The sequence below is a fragment of the Macaca mulatta genome, chromosome 20 (genome assembly GCF_049350105.2).
Source record: "Macaca mulatta isolate MMU2019108-1 chromosome 20, T2T-MMU8v2.0, whole genome shotgun sequence".
Lineage (NCBI taxonomy): Eukaryota > Metazoa > Chordata > Mammalia > Primates > Cercopithecidae > Macaca > Macaca mulatta.
This window is the reverse complement of record NC_133425.1, coordinates 16,780,989-16,799,742: the sequence shown is the minus strand read 5'-3', so window position 1 is coordinate 16,799,742 and position 18,754 is coordinate 16,780,989. Positions and strand designations below refer to the sequence as shown.

The following is an 18,754-nucleotide window of genomic DNA, read 5'->3' as shown; positions in this document are numbered from 1 at the left end:
GAGGCTGAGGCGCAAGAATGGCTTGAACCTGGGAGGCAGAGGTTATAGCGAGCTGAGATTGTGCCATCACACTCCAGCCTGGGTAACAGTGAGACACTATCTCAAAAATAAATAAAAAGAAAAAGAGCTCTTGGTAGTGCATTATCCTATGCTGTCTACTTTATGTTTCCATCATAAAAGGCTAAAAAGCTCCTCCAGTGATTCAAATACACAGCCAGGGCTAAGGATCAGGCTCCACTCTGGGTCTCAGAGGGGTGAAGTTCCCAGGCCTCCGGTTCACTGGAATCACCTGAGGAGTCTGTGAAGTGCAAGGGCCTAAGGCCCCACCCCAGACCAACTAAATCAGCATCTCTAGGGGGAGGACCCCGACAGCCACAGATTTTTAATAAGGTCATCAGATACAGCGGGTGCATGGACTACATTCCAGACCAACCGAAGCAGAGTTCAGATCAGACCGTGGACCCGGACAGGCCTGGGTTCTAATCCCAACACTGCTATATTCTAGCTGATGACCTTGGGCAAGTCCCTTCACCTCCAAACCTCAGTTTTTACATCTGAAAAATGGGAGTCATTTGTCCTACTGCTTGCTCGACCTACCCACAGGACTGCCAGGAGGGACAAGTGACATGAGGCCCATGGGACTGTGTCGTAAAGCGGAATTTCTCCGACCTAAGGCGTGGAGGTAATGGTGTTTACTTTGTAGGCTGAGTAGAAACGCTGCATTGTAGGCTGGTTTTTCATCCGGAAGAGCTGACGCCTTCCTGCCCACTCCCAGTTGGTGGGGTAGGTTATCTGGGAATTGCAAATCCATTTCACCTGCAGCCCAAGCCCTATCCACTGTGAAAGACGGAGGTGCAAAGAGAGCAGGAAGGGGTGGGGCATGGCTGTCAATGATTCATTTATTTCTTGGGCAGGACTTGCTTATAAGGCCAGGATGTGGGTGAAGTGCTGCGGACTGAGCTGTGAACGAGACAGCAAAGCCCCTGCCCCATTCAGCCCCCCGCCCTGGGGGAGATGGACAGTAAGCAAACCACGGTGCAAATAAATATATAATTACAATCAGAATTACAACCAGTGAGAACTGCCACAAAAGCAAAAGGTCATTTGAGGCCTGATTTCACCCCTCAATCACTGTTCTCAGCATGGTGTCAGGGTTGAGATAGGCAGAGGTTTACCAACCTTTTCTGGGAAGGGCCGGCTAATAACAAGGGAACAAAGGAAAAAGGCGGCGGTGGGGGTGGAGGGGCAGCTTCTGTGTGAAGCAGTGCACAGCACGGGGCTAGCTGGCGTGGCTCAATCCCAGCTGTCCCATTTCCTAGCTGTGGGATCTCGGGTCACTTCCTTGGTGGTGAAGATTAAATGAGATCAAACATGTTAAGTACTTAGAATAGTGCCTGGCACAGAGTAACAGCTCAAGAAAGAGTAATATGAGCAGCAGCAGTAATAATAATAGAAGCAGTGACAGTAGCCTCTGGTATATGGAAACATCAAACTGTACACCTTAAATATATTCCTTTTTGTTTTTGAGACAGGGCCTCACTCTGTAACCCAGGCTGGAGCACGGTGGTGTATTCAAAGCTCACTGCAGCCTTGACCTCCCAGGTTCAAGTGATCCTCCCACCTCAGCCCCCCAAGGAGCTGGGACTACAGGCGCACACCATAACACCCAGCTAATTTTTGTATTTTTTGTAGAGACAGGATTTCACTCTATTGCTCGAGCTAGTCTCGAACTCCTGAGCTCTAGTGATCCACCTGCCTCGGCCTCTCAAAGTCCTGGGATTACAGGCATGAACCACCACACCCAACCCATATTCCATTTTTATTTGTCAATATACACCAATAAAGCTGAAGTGTCTGGGGGGAAAAAACCCAGTGGGTTCACAATACACCACTGTATCAGATGCTTTATATATCAGAAGCATCTATGGCCCACAGGCCAGCTATTTATGAATAAAGTTTTATTGGAACAGTCACACCCATTCATTTACATATTATAAATGAATATGGCAGCTTTTGAGCTACACAGCAGAGTTAGGGGTTGCCACAGACACTGTATGGGATACAAAGTCTAAAGTATTTATCAGTCAGCCCTTTCCAGAAAAGGTTGGCTAACCTCTGCCTACCTCAATCCCCACAACATGCTAAGACACAGTGATTAAGGGGTGAAATCAGGCCTCAAATGACAGTCTTTTGTCTGCAAATCCAGTCTTCTTCAGCCTTGGCATCAACACGCAGGACAGAGACGGCCAGGGGAGGCTTGAAATGCAGCCCATGTCCAGCTTAACAAGACCCTCGAATCCTAACCTTCCCTCAGCCCAGTAAAACTGAGTCCCCAGCCACTGGTAGAAAACCTGCCCTGCAAATGCAACAAGGACACTGACAGACGGAACACTGCAGAGGTTTTTGTTTTTTGTGTTTTGAGACTGAATCTCACTCTGTCGCCCAGGCTGGAGTGCAGTAGCCCGATCTCGGCTCAACCTCCACCTCCCAGGTTCAAGCAAATCTCCTGCCTCAGCCTCATGAGTAGCTGGGATTATAGGCACGTGCCACCACAACCGGCTCATTTTTGTATTTTTTGGTAGAGACGGGGTTTCGCCATGTTGGCCAGGCTGGTCTCGAACTTTTGACCTCAACTGATCTGCCTGCCTCGGCCTCACAAAGTGCTGGGATTACAGGCTTGAGCCACCGCGCCCAGCATTGCAGTTTCTAATTTGCACACTCAAAGAGCTTTGTCAAATTCTTCTCCTCAAGCAGCCTCTCTTCTATAGATATAAACACAGATTTTCAGATTATCTCAAGTTACAGATACAGAGGCCAACACAGGGTCCTCCCCTTCACTGGCCAAAAAAAAAAAAAGGAAATAGCCCCTTTTTTTTTTTGAGACGGTTTCACTCTTGTTGCCCAGGCTGGAGTGCAATGGTGCATTCTCAGCTCACTGCAGCCTCCGCTTCCCAGACTGAAGCGATTCTCCTGCCTCATCCTGTCGCATAGCTGGGATTACAGGTGCACGCCACCATGCCCGGCTAATGTTTGCATTTGTAGTAGAGATGGGGTTTTACCATGTTGGCCAGGCTGGTCTCCAACTCCTGACCTCAAGCGATCCACCCACCTCAGCCTCCCCAAGTTCTGGGATTACAGGCATGAGCCACTGCGCCCGGCCTGGAAACAGCCTCTATCTGACGTGGAAGGCCTTGATGACAAAGACAACGAACTTCTGAAGCAGGTCAAGGAATGACAATCAAAAAGGAGGAAAAAAACCCATGGGACACTGGATCATAATCCAGGGAGCATCTCATGTAACCCAAACCAAGGAGAATCGTTTGACGTCATACACTAGGGACAAAAGACAGAGCCACCTCCAGGGGGTTTCCCAGTCTCAGACACTGAAATACAGCAACTCCTGTCCCAGACAGCATGAAAGCAGCTTGTCAACTGGTCCCTCCTTCATTCGAAATGAAAACAATTCAGAGAAGTCCTGGCTGAAGGCGGAGGGAGGAAAAGCCTGATTCATCCTAACAGAGTGATGTGTTCTTTGGCATCCACCATATTGACATCTACGTTTGGTACCACATAGGCTGGCCAGAAACGCTGTGGTTTGAACCAGTTAGGTACAGCAGCCCCAGGCACTGATTCTTGGAGCGCAGGATAGTCTGAGGACCTTGTCTGGTTCTTCCAGCATGCTGGCCTGTTTGTTGGAAACTCTCTCGGGTTTTAGTTCTGATGGGTTTTCTGCTGGTTACCTCTGCTCTGTACTGCCAAAGTGCCCCCCACAAGCCCTGCGCCCAGCAGGAGGGAATGCGTGCAACAGCAATACGGCTCAGAGCAGTGGTCCTCAAACACAGCTCCATCAGCAGCATCGGCGGCACCTGGGAACTTGCTGGGAACCACAGATGCCTGGGCCCCACCCAGACCTACTGTATCAGAAACTGTGGGGGTGGGGACCAGCAATCAGTGTTTCAAGCGTGAGAACCCAGTGGGAGGGTTCCTGACACATCACCACTCTGACTCTCGGTGTCTTCGTCTGTGAAGTAGGAAGACTGATCTTCCTGCCCTGCTGTGAGGACTAAATAATACAGTGCACCCAGCTGTTATCCTTATTAGATGGAGTCTAAATGTCCAGCAATAAGAGATTTGCCAGTATCACGTAAACATTGGTGATTTGTTTGCACTGTTGCTTACCAACTGTGCAAAATGCCTCCCTGTCCAGGACCTCCGTTTCCTCTACTGGAGCACACGTCGGAATCTTTTCCCATGCCCTTTGCCCATGAACTTGTCTGGGTTTTTTTTTGTTGTTGTTTCAAGAGACAGGGCCTCACTATGTTGACCAGATTGGTCTTAAACTCTTGGCCTCAAGAAATCTTCCTCTCCTAAGCCTCCCAAAGTGCCAGGACTACATGTGTGAGCCACCGCCCTGGCCCTTTTTCTGGCTTTTGATGCTGTAGTGGGCACAGGTGAATATCCCGGCTCAGCCTCCCTCTCTACCTGCCTGGGTGCCTGCAAAGGCTTTTTAAGTGCCACCAACCCCACCCCCATGTCCAGTGTATCCTCTTCCTTTCAGTCTGAGGATCTTCCAAAACCTGTCCAACCTGAGTGTGTCATTCCACTGGTGAAAAACCTTTCCTCAGCTCCCACCACAGTAGGGTTAAAATTCCAAGTCCTGGCTGGACGTGGTAGTTCACCCACCGCTGTAATCCTAGCATCTTGGGAGGCCAGACGGGGCATCACTTGAGCTGAGGAGTTCAAGACCAGCCTGGGTAACATATAGAAACCCCATCTCTACCAAAAATAGAAAAAGGTACTTGAGCGTGGTGGCACGCAACTATGGTCCCAGCTACTCGGGAGGCTGAGGTGAGAGGATCGTTTGAGCCCGGGAGGTGGAGGGTACAGTGAGCTGAGAAGGCGCCACCGCACTCCAACCTCGGTGACAGAGTGAGACTCTATCTCAAAAAAAAAAAAATTCCACGTCCTTATTGTGACACATAACTGCACCCTTGATCTCTGATGCTCCCTGGCTCTTGCCTCTCTTTTCACTATATCCTAGCCCTTTCAATCTAGCCAAGCAGTATTCTTTTCTTTTTCTTTCTTTCGAGATGGAGTCTTGCTCTGTCGCCCAGACTGGAGTATAGTGGCGGAATCGCAGCTCACTGCAACCTCCGCCTCCCAGGTTCAAGTGATTCTCCTGCCTGAGCCTCCCGAGGAGTTGGGATTACAGACATGCAACACCACACCCAGCTAATTTTTGTATTTTCAGTAGAGACAGGGTTTCACCATGTTGGCCAGGTTGGTCTCGAGCTCCTTGTCTCAGGTGATCCGCCTGCCTCAGCCTCCCAAAGTGCTGGGATCACAGGCACGAGCCACACCGCACCCAGCCTAGCCAAGCCGAATTCCAAGCGATTCCCAAACACCCACAAGCTCCCTCAACCGGACCTTTGCATATGCCGGTTGCTCTACCAGGAGCACCCTCCCACCCCTCCACCTCCAACCATATTCACCTGGCCGGAGCCTCTCATTCCTTAGACTTGAGCACCCCCTCCCCTCCCTTGATGCTAGCCCTGGAGCCCCAGGCTGAGTTAGGGACCACTCTCCCAGCCCCTACAACTCCTAGCACTTCCTTCCCTCAGAGCCCCCACTGTCCATCCTGTAGTTGTTGGTTTAGCTGCCTGCCACCCACCTTCCATTTCTCCTCCAGGGCAGTGGTCAAGGTCTGTTTCTTTCTAGCTCAGCACCTGGCACAACACCTGATTATTAAATGACTGACAGCATGATGCAGAAAAGGAAAGAAAATGGAGTTTCAACGCTTGAATCAACGGTCTAAGATCAGGCCTTGGTGGGTGGGGACGGAGACTGATCAGGAAGGGGCACAAGGGAACTTCCTGGGGTCTTTGTAATGTTCTGTATCTTGACAGGGGTTTAAGGTATTCCTTTACCAAGACTCATCAAACGCTAACTTGAGATTGGCAATTTCACTGTATGTAAATTTTAAACAAAAAAACTCCAAACTGTAAACAGATATTGAACTCCAGCTAATGATTTGCTTGGAAGTGACTGCGTGACAGAATACTAATATATTTCAAAATAAGTTTCGGGTATCAAAAAAAAACTAGGTTCAGTGGCTCAGACCTGTAACCCCGGTACTTTGGGAGGCTGAGGTGGGAGGATTTTTTGAGGCCAAGAGTTCAAGACCAGACCGGGCAACACAGGGAGCCCTTCATGCCTATATAAAATTTAAAAATCAGCCAAACACAGTGGTGTGCACCTGCAGTGCTCAAGCTACTTGGGAGGCAGAAGCGGGAGGATCATTTGAGCCCAGGAGTTGGAGGCTGCGGTGAGTTGTGATCGCACCACTGCACTCTAGTCTGCGAGACAGAGTGAGTCCCAGCCTCAAAAACAAAAAAAAAAAACAAAACAAAACTAGCTGGTTGGCTCGCTGATTAGCTATCTGGTTAGACAGATATATGACAAAGCAAGTTTAGCGAAATGTTAACTGTGGTTCTAGGTACCAAGTATATGACTGCTCACTGTAGAATTCTTTCAACTTTTCTGTAGGTTTAAAAATGTTCATAGTAAAATGCTGGCGGGAAAATATTACATATTGTACAGACAGGAATGAAAAAACCTCTTACCGCAAATAAGTTGAGCAGCATTCACTGAACATTCCAAACCAGTGATTTGCAACCCTGAACCACCTGGATATCTTGTTAAAATGATTTTGACTTGGTAGGTCTGGGATGGGGCCTGAGACCCAGCATTTCTAGCAAGCTGGGGGATATCGAGCTGCTGCAACTGGTCCAAGGACCCCCAGTTTTCAGTTGAGACCTAATATATAATCTGCTTTGGCCCTGATCCCCTTATCTACAAGACCCTCCTCCCTCAAACCTAAACCACAGACTCAGTGCCAGTGAGATAAAAGGCAGGAGACTGGGGACGGGCTAGAGCCCTAGCAGTCTTGATCAGCCCTGCCCGGGCTCCCAAAAGCCTTGGCAGTCCCAGAGCCAGGAGGAAGATGGGAGGAGCCCCACTGAGCAGTCAGGGCCGAAATAGACATCTGAGTCATGGAGTGGGAGCAGGGCCAGCTGGGGAGGATTGGCCGACTCAGTGACTCAGCACGAAGCGGCCTGAAGCAGCCAGCCCCACCAGCTCCCACCCAGGCCCCGCCTGACCCCAGCTGCCCCGGGCCTTGGTTGATCACTCTGAGGACAGGCAACAGCTGATGGATGGCCTGCTGCTGCTCTGAGGATGGGAGAGCGGCAAGCCTGGACTCTCCCTGTCGTCCTGGCTCCACTGTGATTCAATCCCTGAGAGTGACAGGAAGACAAGCAAAGAGCGTGTCTCGTTGTCCTCCTCCTCAGATCACAGGGCTCAGGTCTGGGGCAGAGAGAGGAGGTGCAGCCAACAACTAATCGAGTTGCAACCCGTTTTCAAGAAGGGGCTGCTGTGGTCCCCAAAGGAAGAGCACTGAGCCCAAAGCCACGAGTCTAGCTGATTCTCACAGGACCTGGTTCCTACCCTTCTATGCCCCCATCTCAATTGCTAAGCTATGTTGCTAGGTAGTTATGTGGTTATTTTGTTTGTTCGTTGTTTGTTTGAGACAGGGTCTCAGTCTGTTGCCCAGACTGGAGCAATCTCGGCTCACTGCAACCTCCGCCTCCCAGGTTCAAGCAATTATCCTGCCTTGGCCTCCCACATAGCGGGGATCACAGATGCACAATACCACACCCAGCTAATTTTTGTATTTTTAGTAGAGACAGGGTTTCACCATGTTGGTCAGACTGGTCTCTAACTCCTGGCCTCAAGTAATCCACCTACCTCGGCCTCCCAAAGTGCTGGGTTTATAGGTGTAAACCACCGCACCCGGCCTTGAACAAGATTTTTAAAAACTCTTAGCATCACTGAATTGCACACTTAAAATGGTTAAAATGGCGAATCTCAGGTTACATATATTTAACCACCCAAAAGGCAACATTTTAAAAAAGAAAATAAAGCTCTTGACACCATGCCAGGCCTTCAGAACATCAGTGCATACATCAGTCCCCTTCCTCTTTCTTCCTGGTAATACTAGAACAGAGTGAAGGCAGAGAAGCAGCTTAATCTGATGTCCCGTGAGGCCCCATGCACACCTCACCCTTATGCAAGACATAAGATAATGTGCCACATGTACTGAGCACCTCCCCATATAACACGACAATAAATTACCACTAAAGGCCCACCGTGTGCCAGGCTGTGTCTTAGGCACTGAGGTTACAAGGTGGATACTGCCATGTGAAGCTTCTAGCCTAACACAAAGCCATTATTTAGCCAAGACCCTGCCGCTCAGCAGTTACAACCAAGAGAAGTGACGTGATTGTGCAGAACAGCCCATCATGAGTCTGAATCCCTGCTCTACTACTCACATCGAGCAAGGCACTTATGTCTGCGATTCAGTTTCTCTGTAAAATGAGAAAAATAGTACCAAGTTCACCAGGACTGCTGTGAGAGTTAAGTGAGACATGCATATAAAGAACTTAGCAGCCGGGCGCGGTGGCTCAAGCCTGTAATCCCAGCACTTTGGGAGGCCGAGACGGGCGGATCACGAAGTCAGGAGATCGAGACCATCCTGGTTAATACGGTGAAACCCCGTCTCTACTAAAAAGTACAAAAAACTAGCCGGGCGAGGTGGCGGGCGCCTGTAGTCCCAGCTACTTGGGAGGCTGAGGCAGGAGAATGGCGTGAACCCGGGAGGCGGAGCTTGCAGTGAGCTGAGATCTGGCCACTGCACTCCAGCCTGGGCGACAGAGAGAGACTCCGTCTCAAAAAAAAAAAAAAAAAAAAAAAAAAGAACTTAGCATAGTGCTAGTTAGTACACAGCAGGCATCTAATAAATGTCGATTCCCGTCCTTGCCTTGCATAGGAAGAAAGAATGCCTGAAATTGGAAAGGGGACAAAAAGGAAGTTAACAAGTCATCAGAGCTAAAGAAATGCTGAGACCAGGGGTGGACAAACTTCCTTTGTAAAGACGGTAGGTATCTTAGACTTTGTGGGTGCTACAGTCTCTGTGGCAACGACACAACTCTACTGTTGCAGCTCCAGGCACCTGTAGACACTATGTGATGAATGCGAGTGGCTGTGTTCCAATAAAACTTTATTTACAAAAACAGGGAGCAGCCCAGATTTGGCCCGTGGGCTACTGGCTAACTCCTGGTCTAAACTCTAATCTGCAAAAAGGTAAATGGCACCCCCATGGGGTTCCTGAACAGGAACCCAAAGGGAAGTTCAGGCTTCCTGGACAGAGAGTGTCAGCCAATCAAAGTGTTCTCTCCTGGACACGTGCACAAATGTCAGAAATGCAGCAGCCTGCACACCCACATTTGACACCCTGCTGGATCTCGCTGCACAAGAGGCAGACCACGGCCGGGCACAGTGGCTCAAGCCTGTAATCCCAGCACTTTAGGAGGCCAAAGTGGGCAGATCACTTGAAGTTAGGAGATCAAGACCATCCTGGCCAACGTGGTGAAACCCCATCTCTGCTAAAAATACAAAAACTAGCTGGGCATGGTGGCACGTGCCTGTAGTCCCAGCTACTCAGGAGGCTGAGGCAGGAGAATCGCTTGAACCTGGGAGGCAGAGGCTGCAGAGCCAAGATCATGCCATTGCACTACAGCCTTGGCGACAGAGCGAGACTCCAAAGAGACAAACAACAGTGTCTTCCACCATCTTGGAGGACCAGCAATGACACAGGGGGAGCCGGGGGAGATGAGACAGAGACAGAAAACAATGACTGGGGAGAAGAGTCAGGGTGTCCCAGCCCCCCAACAATGCAGCCTTTTAGCCGCCAGAGCTGAGAGCTTCATGCCACCCAGGGTGGCAGAGCAGATCCCAGGCCCAGGCTGCCAGAATCCCAGGAATGCAGAAAGCACAAAAAAAGGTCCAAGTCAGCTCTGTGAGTCACCCTACTACACATACGCCCAGGGGAGAAGTGAAAGAGAATTTATCCAGATTCCCAAGGGAGATCAGAAATCAGAAAGTCCCTCCTTCAAAAAGCTTCCAGAACCATCCATGGCAAGAGAGTTCTTCCCAGGCTCCCAGAGGAAGCCTGATGGGTCAGGTGATCCCCACGCTAGCTAGCCAGGCAGCCCCAACCAGACTCGGTTTACTCTCCGCAATCCAAGGTCTGCGGCCACCCAGGTAAGGTATGATTTGTTTTGTATAAATCCCAGTTCTAAAGAACGGCTCGGCCAGGTGCAGTGGCTCACCCCTGTAATCCCAACACTTTGGGAGGCTGAGGCTGGTGGATCACCTGAGTTCAGGAGTTTGAGACCAGCCTGGCCAAGGTGGTGAAGCCTCATCTCTACTAAAAATACAAAAATTGGCTGGACATGGTGGCTCACGCCTGTAATCCCAGCACTTTGGGAGGCCGAGGCGGGCGGATCACGAGGTCAGGAGATTGAGACCATCCTGGCTAACACAGTGAAACCCCGTCCCTACTAAAAATATTTTTAAAATTAGCCAGGCGTGGTGGCAGGAGCCTGTAGTGCCAGCTACTCGGGAGGCTGAGGCAGGAGAACGGCGTGAACCCGTGAGGCGGAACTTGCAGTGAGCTGAGATCGCGCCACTGCACTCCAGCCTGAGCGACAGAGTAAGACTCCGACTTAAAAAAAAAAATATATATATATATATATAAAAATTAGTCGAGCGTGGTGGCGGGCACCTATAACCTCAGTCACTCAGGAGGTTGAAGCAGAAGAATTGCTTGAACCCAGGAGGCAGGGTTGCAGTAGGCCGAGGTCGTGCCACTGCATTCCAGCCTGGGCAACAAGAGCAAGAATCCATCTCAAAAAAAGAAAAAAAAAGAATAGCCCAACATTTGACAAACGGGGACACTCAGCTGCCACACACTCACACACACTGATACATAATACACACAACAACCACTGACTCATAAGCCCCTTCCTCTCTTCTGTGTCAGGCACCAGCCAGGGATCCAAAATGAAGTGACCCAGGTATGATCATTGCCTTTGTGAACTTTATACATATGCAAGCACACACAACACAAAGACACACATACACACATACTCAGACACACACATGAACTTAAGCACACAAGCACACATTCACATATAAGCACATACACGCATATACATGCCTGTGACTACAGAGTCACACCAGCATGCACATGCATGCATACACACAGGTACACACAGATGCACAGGAACACATACACAGCCGTGCTCACTTGCTCATTTCTCCAACCCAGCTCCTCTTTGGGCAAGGAAATACCAATACGGGACTCCTCAGAACATACAGTAGACATGCATTTTTTTTTTTTTTTTTTTTTGAGACAGAGTCTCACTCTGTCACCCAGGTTGGAGTACAGTGGTGTGTTCTCCACTCACTGCAACCTCCGCCTCCCAGGGTCAAGTGATTCTGCTGCCTCAGCCTCCCGACTGAATTATTCTTCCTGATGCTCTCCTGCCACCTGTTCCCCAACTTGGCTTACTTTTAATTACTTAATTAATAATTAAAGATGGGGAGATGGGGTCTTACTATGTTGCCCAGGCTGGTCTCAAACCCCTGGGCTCAATCGATCCTCTCGCCTTGGCCTCTCAAAGTGCTGGGAATACAAGCGTGCACCACCACGCCTGGCTAATTTTTGTATTTTTAGCAGAGATGGCGTTTCACCACGTTGGCTAGGCTGGTCTCGAACTCCTGAACTCAAATCATTTGCCTGCCTCGGATTCCCAAAGTGCTGAGATTATGGGTGTGAGCCACCACGCCTGGCCTGGGACATAGGTTTCTAAAATCTCTTGGTTATCGTCAACCTCCTCCTCCATACTGATGCCCACCAAGCCCTTTTATCACCCACAAGGCGAGCCTCTGTCCCTCACAGAGGTTCAGGCCAAACCCAACAGAACCACAGAGGTGAAAAGTGCTCCCACTGCAGTCTGACCATTACCAGCTGACTAGCCATGAATCAGCATTAAATAGGTGCTCCAAGGTCTCCCTGCCACACTCACAATAAAACCCAAACAGCTCATCTGGCTCACAAGGGGACTGTCCCACCTCTCAGGCACCCACCGTCTCTTAGTCTTCTCCTGCTGTGCTGGCTTTTTCCTGCTGTTTCCTCCACACCTCCCCACCCCAGGGCCCTCGCACTTACTCCCCTCCGCCTTCCTCTAGGTATTTGCTCCACCCACTCCCTCACCCCTGTAGGTCTCTGCTCACATGCAGTTTTCTGGGCAGGCCTTCCCAGATCTCTTATCAAAAGCTGCACATGAGCCCGGGCAACACAGCAAGATCCCATCTCTGTTAAAAAAAAAAAATAATAAAGAATAGGCCAGGCGTGGTGACTCACGCATGTAATCCCAGCAATTTGAGAGGCCAAGGCGAGAAGATCAATTGAGCCCAGGGGTTTGAGACCAGCCTGGACAACATAGTAAGACCCCATCTCCCCATCTTTAATTATTAATTAAGTAATTAAAAGTAAGCCAAGTTGGGGAGCAGGTGGCGGGAGAGCATCACGAAGAATAGCTAATGGATCCTGGGCTTGATTCCTAGATGATGGGTTGATCTGTGCAGCAAATCACCACGGCACACATTTACCTATGTAACAAACCTGCATGTCCTATACATGTACCCTGGAACTTAAAAGTTGAAGAAAGAAAAAAATTAGCCAGGCATGGTGGTGCGTGCCTGTAATTCCAGCTATTCAGAAAGCTGAGGTAGGAGGATTGTGTGAGCCCAGTAGGTCAAGGCTATAGTAAGCCGAGATCACACCACTGCACTCCAGCCTGGACAACAGAGCAAAATCCTGTCTCAAAAAAAGAAGAAAGAAAAAAATTAAGGGAAAAGAATAAAGTGTTCCCTTTTGTTTTACTAGCAGAAGGGGTGGCCATCTCCACACTCCTCACTGATAAGTTTCCATATTTACAGAATTTCTCTGAAACTGACAAAACAGACCAAGGGTCTCAAACTCAAATCCCTCAGGGGCCAGGCACCTGCTACAAGTGCAGAAAGCAAGCCAGTATAATACAATAGGGAGTGGTGGGGACTCCAGCAACTCCTCAGCTCTGCCCTGTGGGATTATAGGCCTAACCTGTCACAACTTCTCACTTTTCCAGAACATCTGGATCTGGACAACTAGAATTCATAAAAAATACCTGATTTGTAATTATCTGCTCACACTTTCCATAATCACCATGCCAAGTGAGAAACCTACAGGCCTGCAAGACACAGTAGTTCATCAACAACAAAGTAGATTCTCTCCTTCAGCTCCCCTAGTCACATCTAAGCCTCAGTTTTTCCATCTGTAAAGTAGGCGGGACGATATTCCCTGTATCAGGGGTTGAGGGAGGCTGGAATGAGATCCTGGATGGATCTAAGAAATGTTAGCTGGTAGCGTGTCATGTTTCTCTCTCACACTCACACACACATGCACACATGCAGACACACATACTTGTCTGTGGTCACACTTACAGGGTCGTGGATGGTTTCCGAGAACAGGGGTGAACGATCTGAGAAACAGGACAAGACGAGCTGAATGAGTACGAGGGAAAAGTAGACGTAGAAAGTGATGTCACGAAACAGGTCCACCTGGACGTCCTGCATGGTAGGGAAGGAAGGAGGAAAAAGATCACATTGTGGGGCTGTGTGCGGTGGCTCACGCCTGTAATCCTAGCACTTTCGGAGGCCGAGACAGGCGGATCACCTGAGGTCAAGAGTTGGAGACCAGCCTGGTCAACATGGTGAAAGCCCGTCTCTACTAAAAATACAACAATTAGCCAGGCGTGATGGCAGGTGACTGTAATCCCAGCTACTCAGGAGGCTGAGACAGGAGAATCACTTGAACCCAGGAGGCGGAGGCTGCAGTGAGCCGATGTCGTGCCACTGCACTCGAGCCTGTGTGACAAAGCCAGACTCCATCTCAAAAAAAAAAAAAAAGATCACTTTCTGAGAGCAGGTGGCAGAAACCCAGAGGGCAGACAGCACCATGGAAGGTGCACCCGCTCAGCTGCAGGGCCATTGCAGACTCCCCATGGGCTCCCAGCTCCCCCCAGGATGTAGTGGCAGAAAGCTGGTTCCATCACAAGTAGTCTCACTGCTCACCGCTGCCTGACGGGAGGAAGACAGGGCTTGGGAGTGAAACGGAGCTGTATCAAGGCCTGGCTCTCCCATACTAGCTGTGGGATCTTGTCAACTTATTGAACCACTCTGTGCCTCAGTTTCCCCACCTATAAATCACCTATGGTTCTTAACCAGGGGTGATTCTGCCTCCCAGGAAACATGTGGCAGTGTGAGGGGACATCTTGTTTGTTGTAACTTGGGAGTATTACGGCACCCAGTCAGGGGAAGCCAGGGACACCCCTAAATGTCTACAAAGCACAGGATAGCCCCTACAACCAAGAATGTTGTATCTAAAATGTCGATTAGTGCTGAGGCTGAGAAATTCTGTCCAAGTCACTGCAAGAGGTCAGGAAGAATATTTGTGAAACATACATAGTCCCCCTGTGAGGCACTTTGAAAACATGAACTCAATCAGCATCAGCTGCCATCACTCATGACAATATGTAGGCGCTCAATAGTCAAATGTTCAGCGTCTTTTCCTTCCTTTGCCTCACGCCAGTCTCTAATTAGCTCCAAGATGGCAGGAACAGCAGGTTATTCTAAAAGCACACACTCCAGGTCGGGCGCGGTGGCTCACGCCTGTAATCCCAACACTTTGGGAGGCCGAGGTGGGCAGATCACAAGGTCAAGTGATCGAGACCATCCTGGCCAACATGGTGAAACCCCGTCTCTACTAAAAATACAAAAATTAGCTGGGCGTGGTGGCGTGTGCCTGTAGTCCCAGTTACTCGGGAGGCTGAGGGAGGAGAATCACTTGAACACAGGAGGTGGAAGTTGCAGTGAGCCGAGATCACCCACTTAAGCCTGGCGACAGAGCGAGACTCCGTCTCAACAACAACAAAAAAAGTGCACACTCCTCAAAATTCCTAGGAGCAGCTCACGGCAGCCAATGTAAACAACTTCTCCAGCCAGAGCAGCAACTGATGGGACAAAGGTAACATGAGGACAAGCCTAGGGTCCCCCGGGGGAACAGTCACTCTGCAAACACCGTTCCCGGCTCGGCTCCATCCCAGCCTGGCAGCATTTGGAGCCGCCTGTCTTGCTGTTTCCTACTGATGGGGCCAGCCTGGCATCTGCCCACAGCTCCTGTCCTTGGAGGTCCCATGGGAGCCCCTGGGAGCAACATAAGACAAATCGGGCCCTGGGGAAAGAAGGTGCTAGAAAAAAAGCTGGGGCTGACTTGGTGAGGATTTGGTGGGATAGGGAAGTCACCAAGGGAGAAGCTAGGTGCTTGTGGTACCCATCCCCTGGTTCCCATGGCAACGCATGACTCCTACACAAGCCAGAGGGACCCAGCATCTCTCCCCCCGGGGCCACTGAAGGAAGATGAGGAATGAGACCACCGCCACTTACCTCTTTTAAGGCAGTCATAATTTTCGATCTCAGGATGGCTAGGGCACACAGTAGGGCTACCAGCCAGAAAGTGAGCATGATCCCTGAGGACTGAACTCCCTTCCTCCTCTCCAGCTGAATTAAAAAGGTAGCAAGCAGCTAAGGAGAGAAGCACACAACAGGAGTTGTTGGTTATTTTTCTTTTCTTTTTTTTTTTTTTTTGAGACAGAGTTTCACTCTTGTCACCCAGGCTGGAGTGCAGTGGCGCAGTCTCAGCTCACTGCAACCTCTGACTCCCAGGTTCAAGTGACCCTCCCGCCTCAGCCTCCCAAGTAGCTGGGACTACAGGTGCCTGCCACCATGCCTAGCTAATTTTTGTATTTTTAGTAAAGACAGGGTTTAACCATGTTGGCCAGGCTGGTCTCAAACTCCTGACCTCAGGTAATCCGCTTGCCTTGGCCTCCCAAGATTCTGGGATTACAGGTGTGAGCCATTGCTCCCAGCCACACTATTTCTTAATGGACCACATAATAAATATTTTGGACTTCATGGGCCATAGACTCTACATCAAAATTACTCAGCTTTGCCACTGTAGTGTGAAAGTGGCCATAGACAAGATGTAAATGAATGGACATGCCTTCATGCCAATAAAACTTTATTTAAAAGAACAGGCAGAATACCTGGAATGAAAAACAAAACCCACCTGTCCTGATGCTCAACCTTCCCGGGGTCAGCCTCTGCCCCATCGCCCCTGCTCTCCGCCTCGGCCATCTCTGCTCCAGCCACACAGAACTCTCAAGTTTTCCCTTGTCACCCCCAGGACTTTGTGTGCTATTCTTCCCAACTGGTCCTCTGCCCTCAGACCCTTCAGTTTTTTAACAACCTGCTCATTCTCAGGCTTCAGCTCCACCATCCCTCCCTCAGAGAAGCCCGGTTATCCTCCAGACCAAACCAAGCTCCCCACCTTCACCCTCGCACAGCACTCTGCAACGTTTAAACACTTTGTGCCTTTTTGAGGAATCATCTGTTTAATGTGTTTGCACAGCTAGACTATATGCTTGTGTCTCCAATGTCTGGTACAGAGTAGGCATAAAAAATTAAAAAAAAAAAAATCAGCCGGGCGCAGTGGCTCATACCTGTAATCCCAGCACTTTGGGAGGCCAAGGCGGGCAGGTCACTTGAGGTCAGGAGTTTGAGACCAGCCTGACCAACATGGTGAAACTCTCTACTAAAAATACAAAAATTATCCAGGCGTGGTGGCGTGCACCTGTAGTCCCAGCTACCTGGGAAGCTGAGGCAGGAGAATCATTTGAACCTGGAAGGCGGAGGCTACAGTGAGCTGAGATCACGCCACTGCATTCCAGCCTGGGTGACAGAGTGAGACTCCATCTCAAAGAAAAAAAAAAAAAAATGTGTGCTGGCTGCATCCTGTCCCATATTCCCAGTGCCTGCATATTCTGGTTCCCTGAGATGTAGTCAGAACGTTTCTGATGCATCCACAGCGAGCTGTCCTCCATTCCATCCCAGAGACCTCAGGTGGACGAAGACAGGCTGACAATCTCACAGGCCGGTTCACCTCTCGGCCAGCCCAGCTCAAAGTCGCCTGAGGGGTCAAAAGCCCCAGCCCTCCAACTATCACCCCCGTGTCACCCCCAGGGTGACAGACAGAGGCATAAATGAACAATCCAAAGACCAGGAACGGCCGGGCATAGTGGCTCACACCTGTAATCCCACCACTTTGGGAGGCCGAGGCATGTGGATCACCCGAGGTCGAGTTTGAGACCAGCCTGGCCAACGTGGTGAAACCTCGTCTCTACTAAAAATACAAAAATTAGCCAGGCGTGATGGCGTGTGCCTGTAATCCCAGTTACTGGGGAGGCTGAGGCAGGAGAATCTCTTAAAACCAGGAGGCCGAGGTCGCAGTGAGCCAAGATCGCGCCATTGCACACCAGCCTGGGCAAGAAGAGTGCACACCAGCCTGGGCAAGAAGAGCAAAACTCTGCCTCAAAGAAAAAAGAAAAGACCAGGAACAAGGAAAGTTAAGGGAGGACGATCTACTCAAGTCAAAAATAGCTGACCAGGTTACAGTGGCTCATGCCCTTAATCCCACCACTTTAGGAGGCCAAGGTGAGGGGATCACTTGAGCCCAGGAGTTTAAGACTAGCCTGGGCAACATGGAGAAACCTTGTCTCTATTATAGTGAAATTAAAAAAAAAAAAAAAAAAAAAAAATCCACTCTAATACCCCACTGCCAGAACGCTGAGCCCAAGACCCAAATTCAGGACAAAGCAAAGCCCTTTACTCTCTCATTCCCTCCATACATTTATGGGTTGCTTACTGCATGCCAGGCACAGTGCCAGGCTCGGAGGACACAAAGGGGAATCAAACACAGCAGGAGAGCCAGGCGTGAAGCAGAGAGAGCCCCACAGGTGCCAGGCTACACACTGGGGCCTAGACTGGAAGCTGGCCCTACCACTTACTGACCAGGTGACCTTGGGCCAGTGCTTCTCCTCTCTGTACCACAGTTTGCTTATCTAATATACAATGTAAAAGGGTTAATAAATAAAGGAATTAGGACAGTTCCTGGCAGAGAGTGGACAGCACCTATGCGTGTTATAAAAAATCATGGTCTGGGCCAGGCATGGTGGCTCACACCCACCATCCCAGCACTTTAGGAGGCCCAGACAGGAAGATCACTTGAGACAAAGAGTTTGAGGCCAGCCTGGGCAACATAGGGAGACCCCGTCTCCATAAAAATAACAAATTGGCCGGGGGTGGTGGCTCATGCCTGTAATCACAGCACTTTGCGGGGTCAAGGTGGATCACCTGAGGTCACGAGTTCGAGACCAGCCTGGCCAACATGGTGAAATCCCACCCCTATTAAGAATACAAAATTAGCCACGTGTGGTGGTGCATGCCTGTAATCCCGTCTACTCAGAAGGCTGAGGCAGGAAAATCGCTTGAACCCAGGAGGCAGAGGTTGCGGCAAGTCAAGATCGCGCCATTATGCTCCAGCCTGGGCAACAAGAGCGAAACTCCATCTCAGGGGAATGTTGCAGGAAGTCAGGGACCCCAAATGGAGGGACCGGCTGAAGCCATGGCAGAACACAAATTGTGAAGATTTCATGGACATTTATTAGTTCCCCAAATTATTACTTTTATAATTTCTTATGCCTGTCTTTACTACAATCTCTGAACATAAATTGTGAAGATTTCATGGACACTTATCACTTCCCCAATCAATACCTTGTGATTTCCTATGCCTGTCTTTACTTTAATCTCTTAATCCCATCATCTTCGTAAGCTGAGGAGGATGTACGTCACC

General features: G+C 49.8%; 1 protein-coding gene and 1 long non-coding RNA gene across 18 annotated transcripts in view; one reads left to right on the top strand and one right to left on the bottom strand.

Annotated features, from left to right (window-relative positions):
• Window positions 1–18,754, bottom strand: part of ABCC1 (ATP binding cassette subfamily C member 1) — a 192,744-nt gene that overhangs the window by 113,098 nt on the left and 60,892 nt on the right. For 11 of the 17 annotated variants that reach the window (XR_013412351.1, XM_077987128.1, XM_077987126.1 and 8 more), the window contains exons 4-5: window positions 15,451–15,588; window positions 13,450–13,575 (exon numbers count right to left, since the gene is read on the bottom strand). The exons of 1 other annotated variant lie outside the window; for it this stretch is intronic. Coding sequence is in view for 15 of the 16 variants with exons in the window: in XM_077987128.1 (XP_077843254.1) it covers window positions 13,450–13,575; window positions 15,451–15,588 (264 nt within the window). In the remaining variant the exon portion in view is untranslated. The remainder of the gene's footprint in view (window positions 1–13,449; window positions 13,576–15,450; window positions 15,589–18,754) is intronic. 5 more of the 17 variants (XM_077987130.1, XM_077987141.1, XM_077987136.1 and 2 more) reach the window with 2 other exon arrangements.
• Window positions 12,775–17,660, top strand: LOC144338367 (uncharacterized). Its single transcript, XR_013412394.1, has 2 exons — window positions 12,775–14,678; window positions 15,933–17,660. It is a non-coding gene; the product is annotated as an uncharacterized LOC144338367 (long non-coding RNA).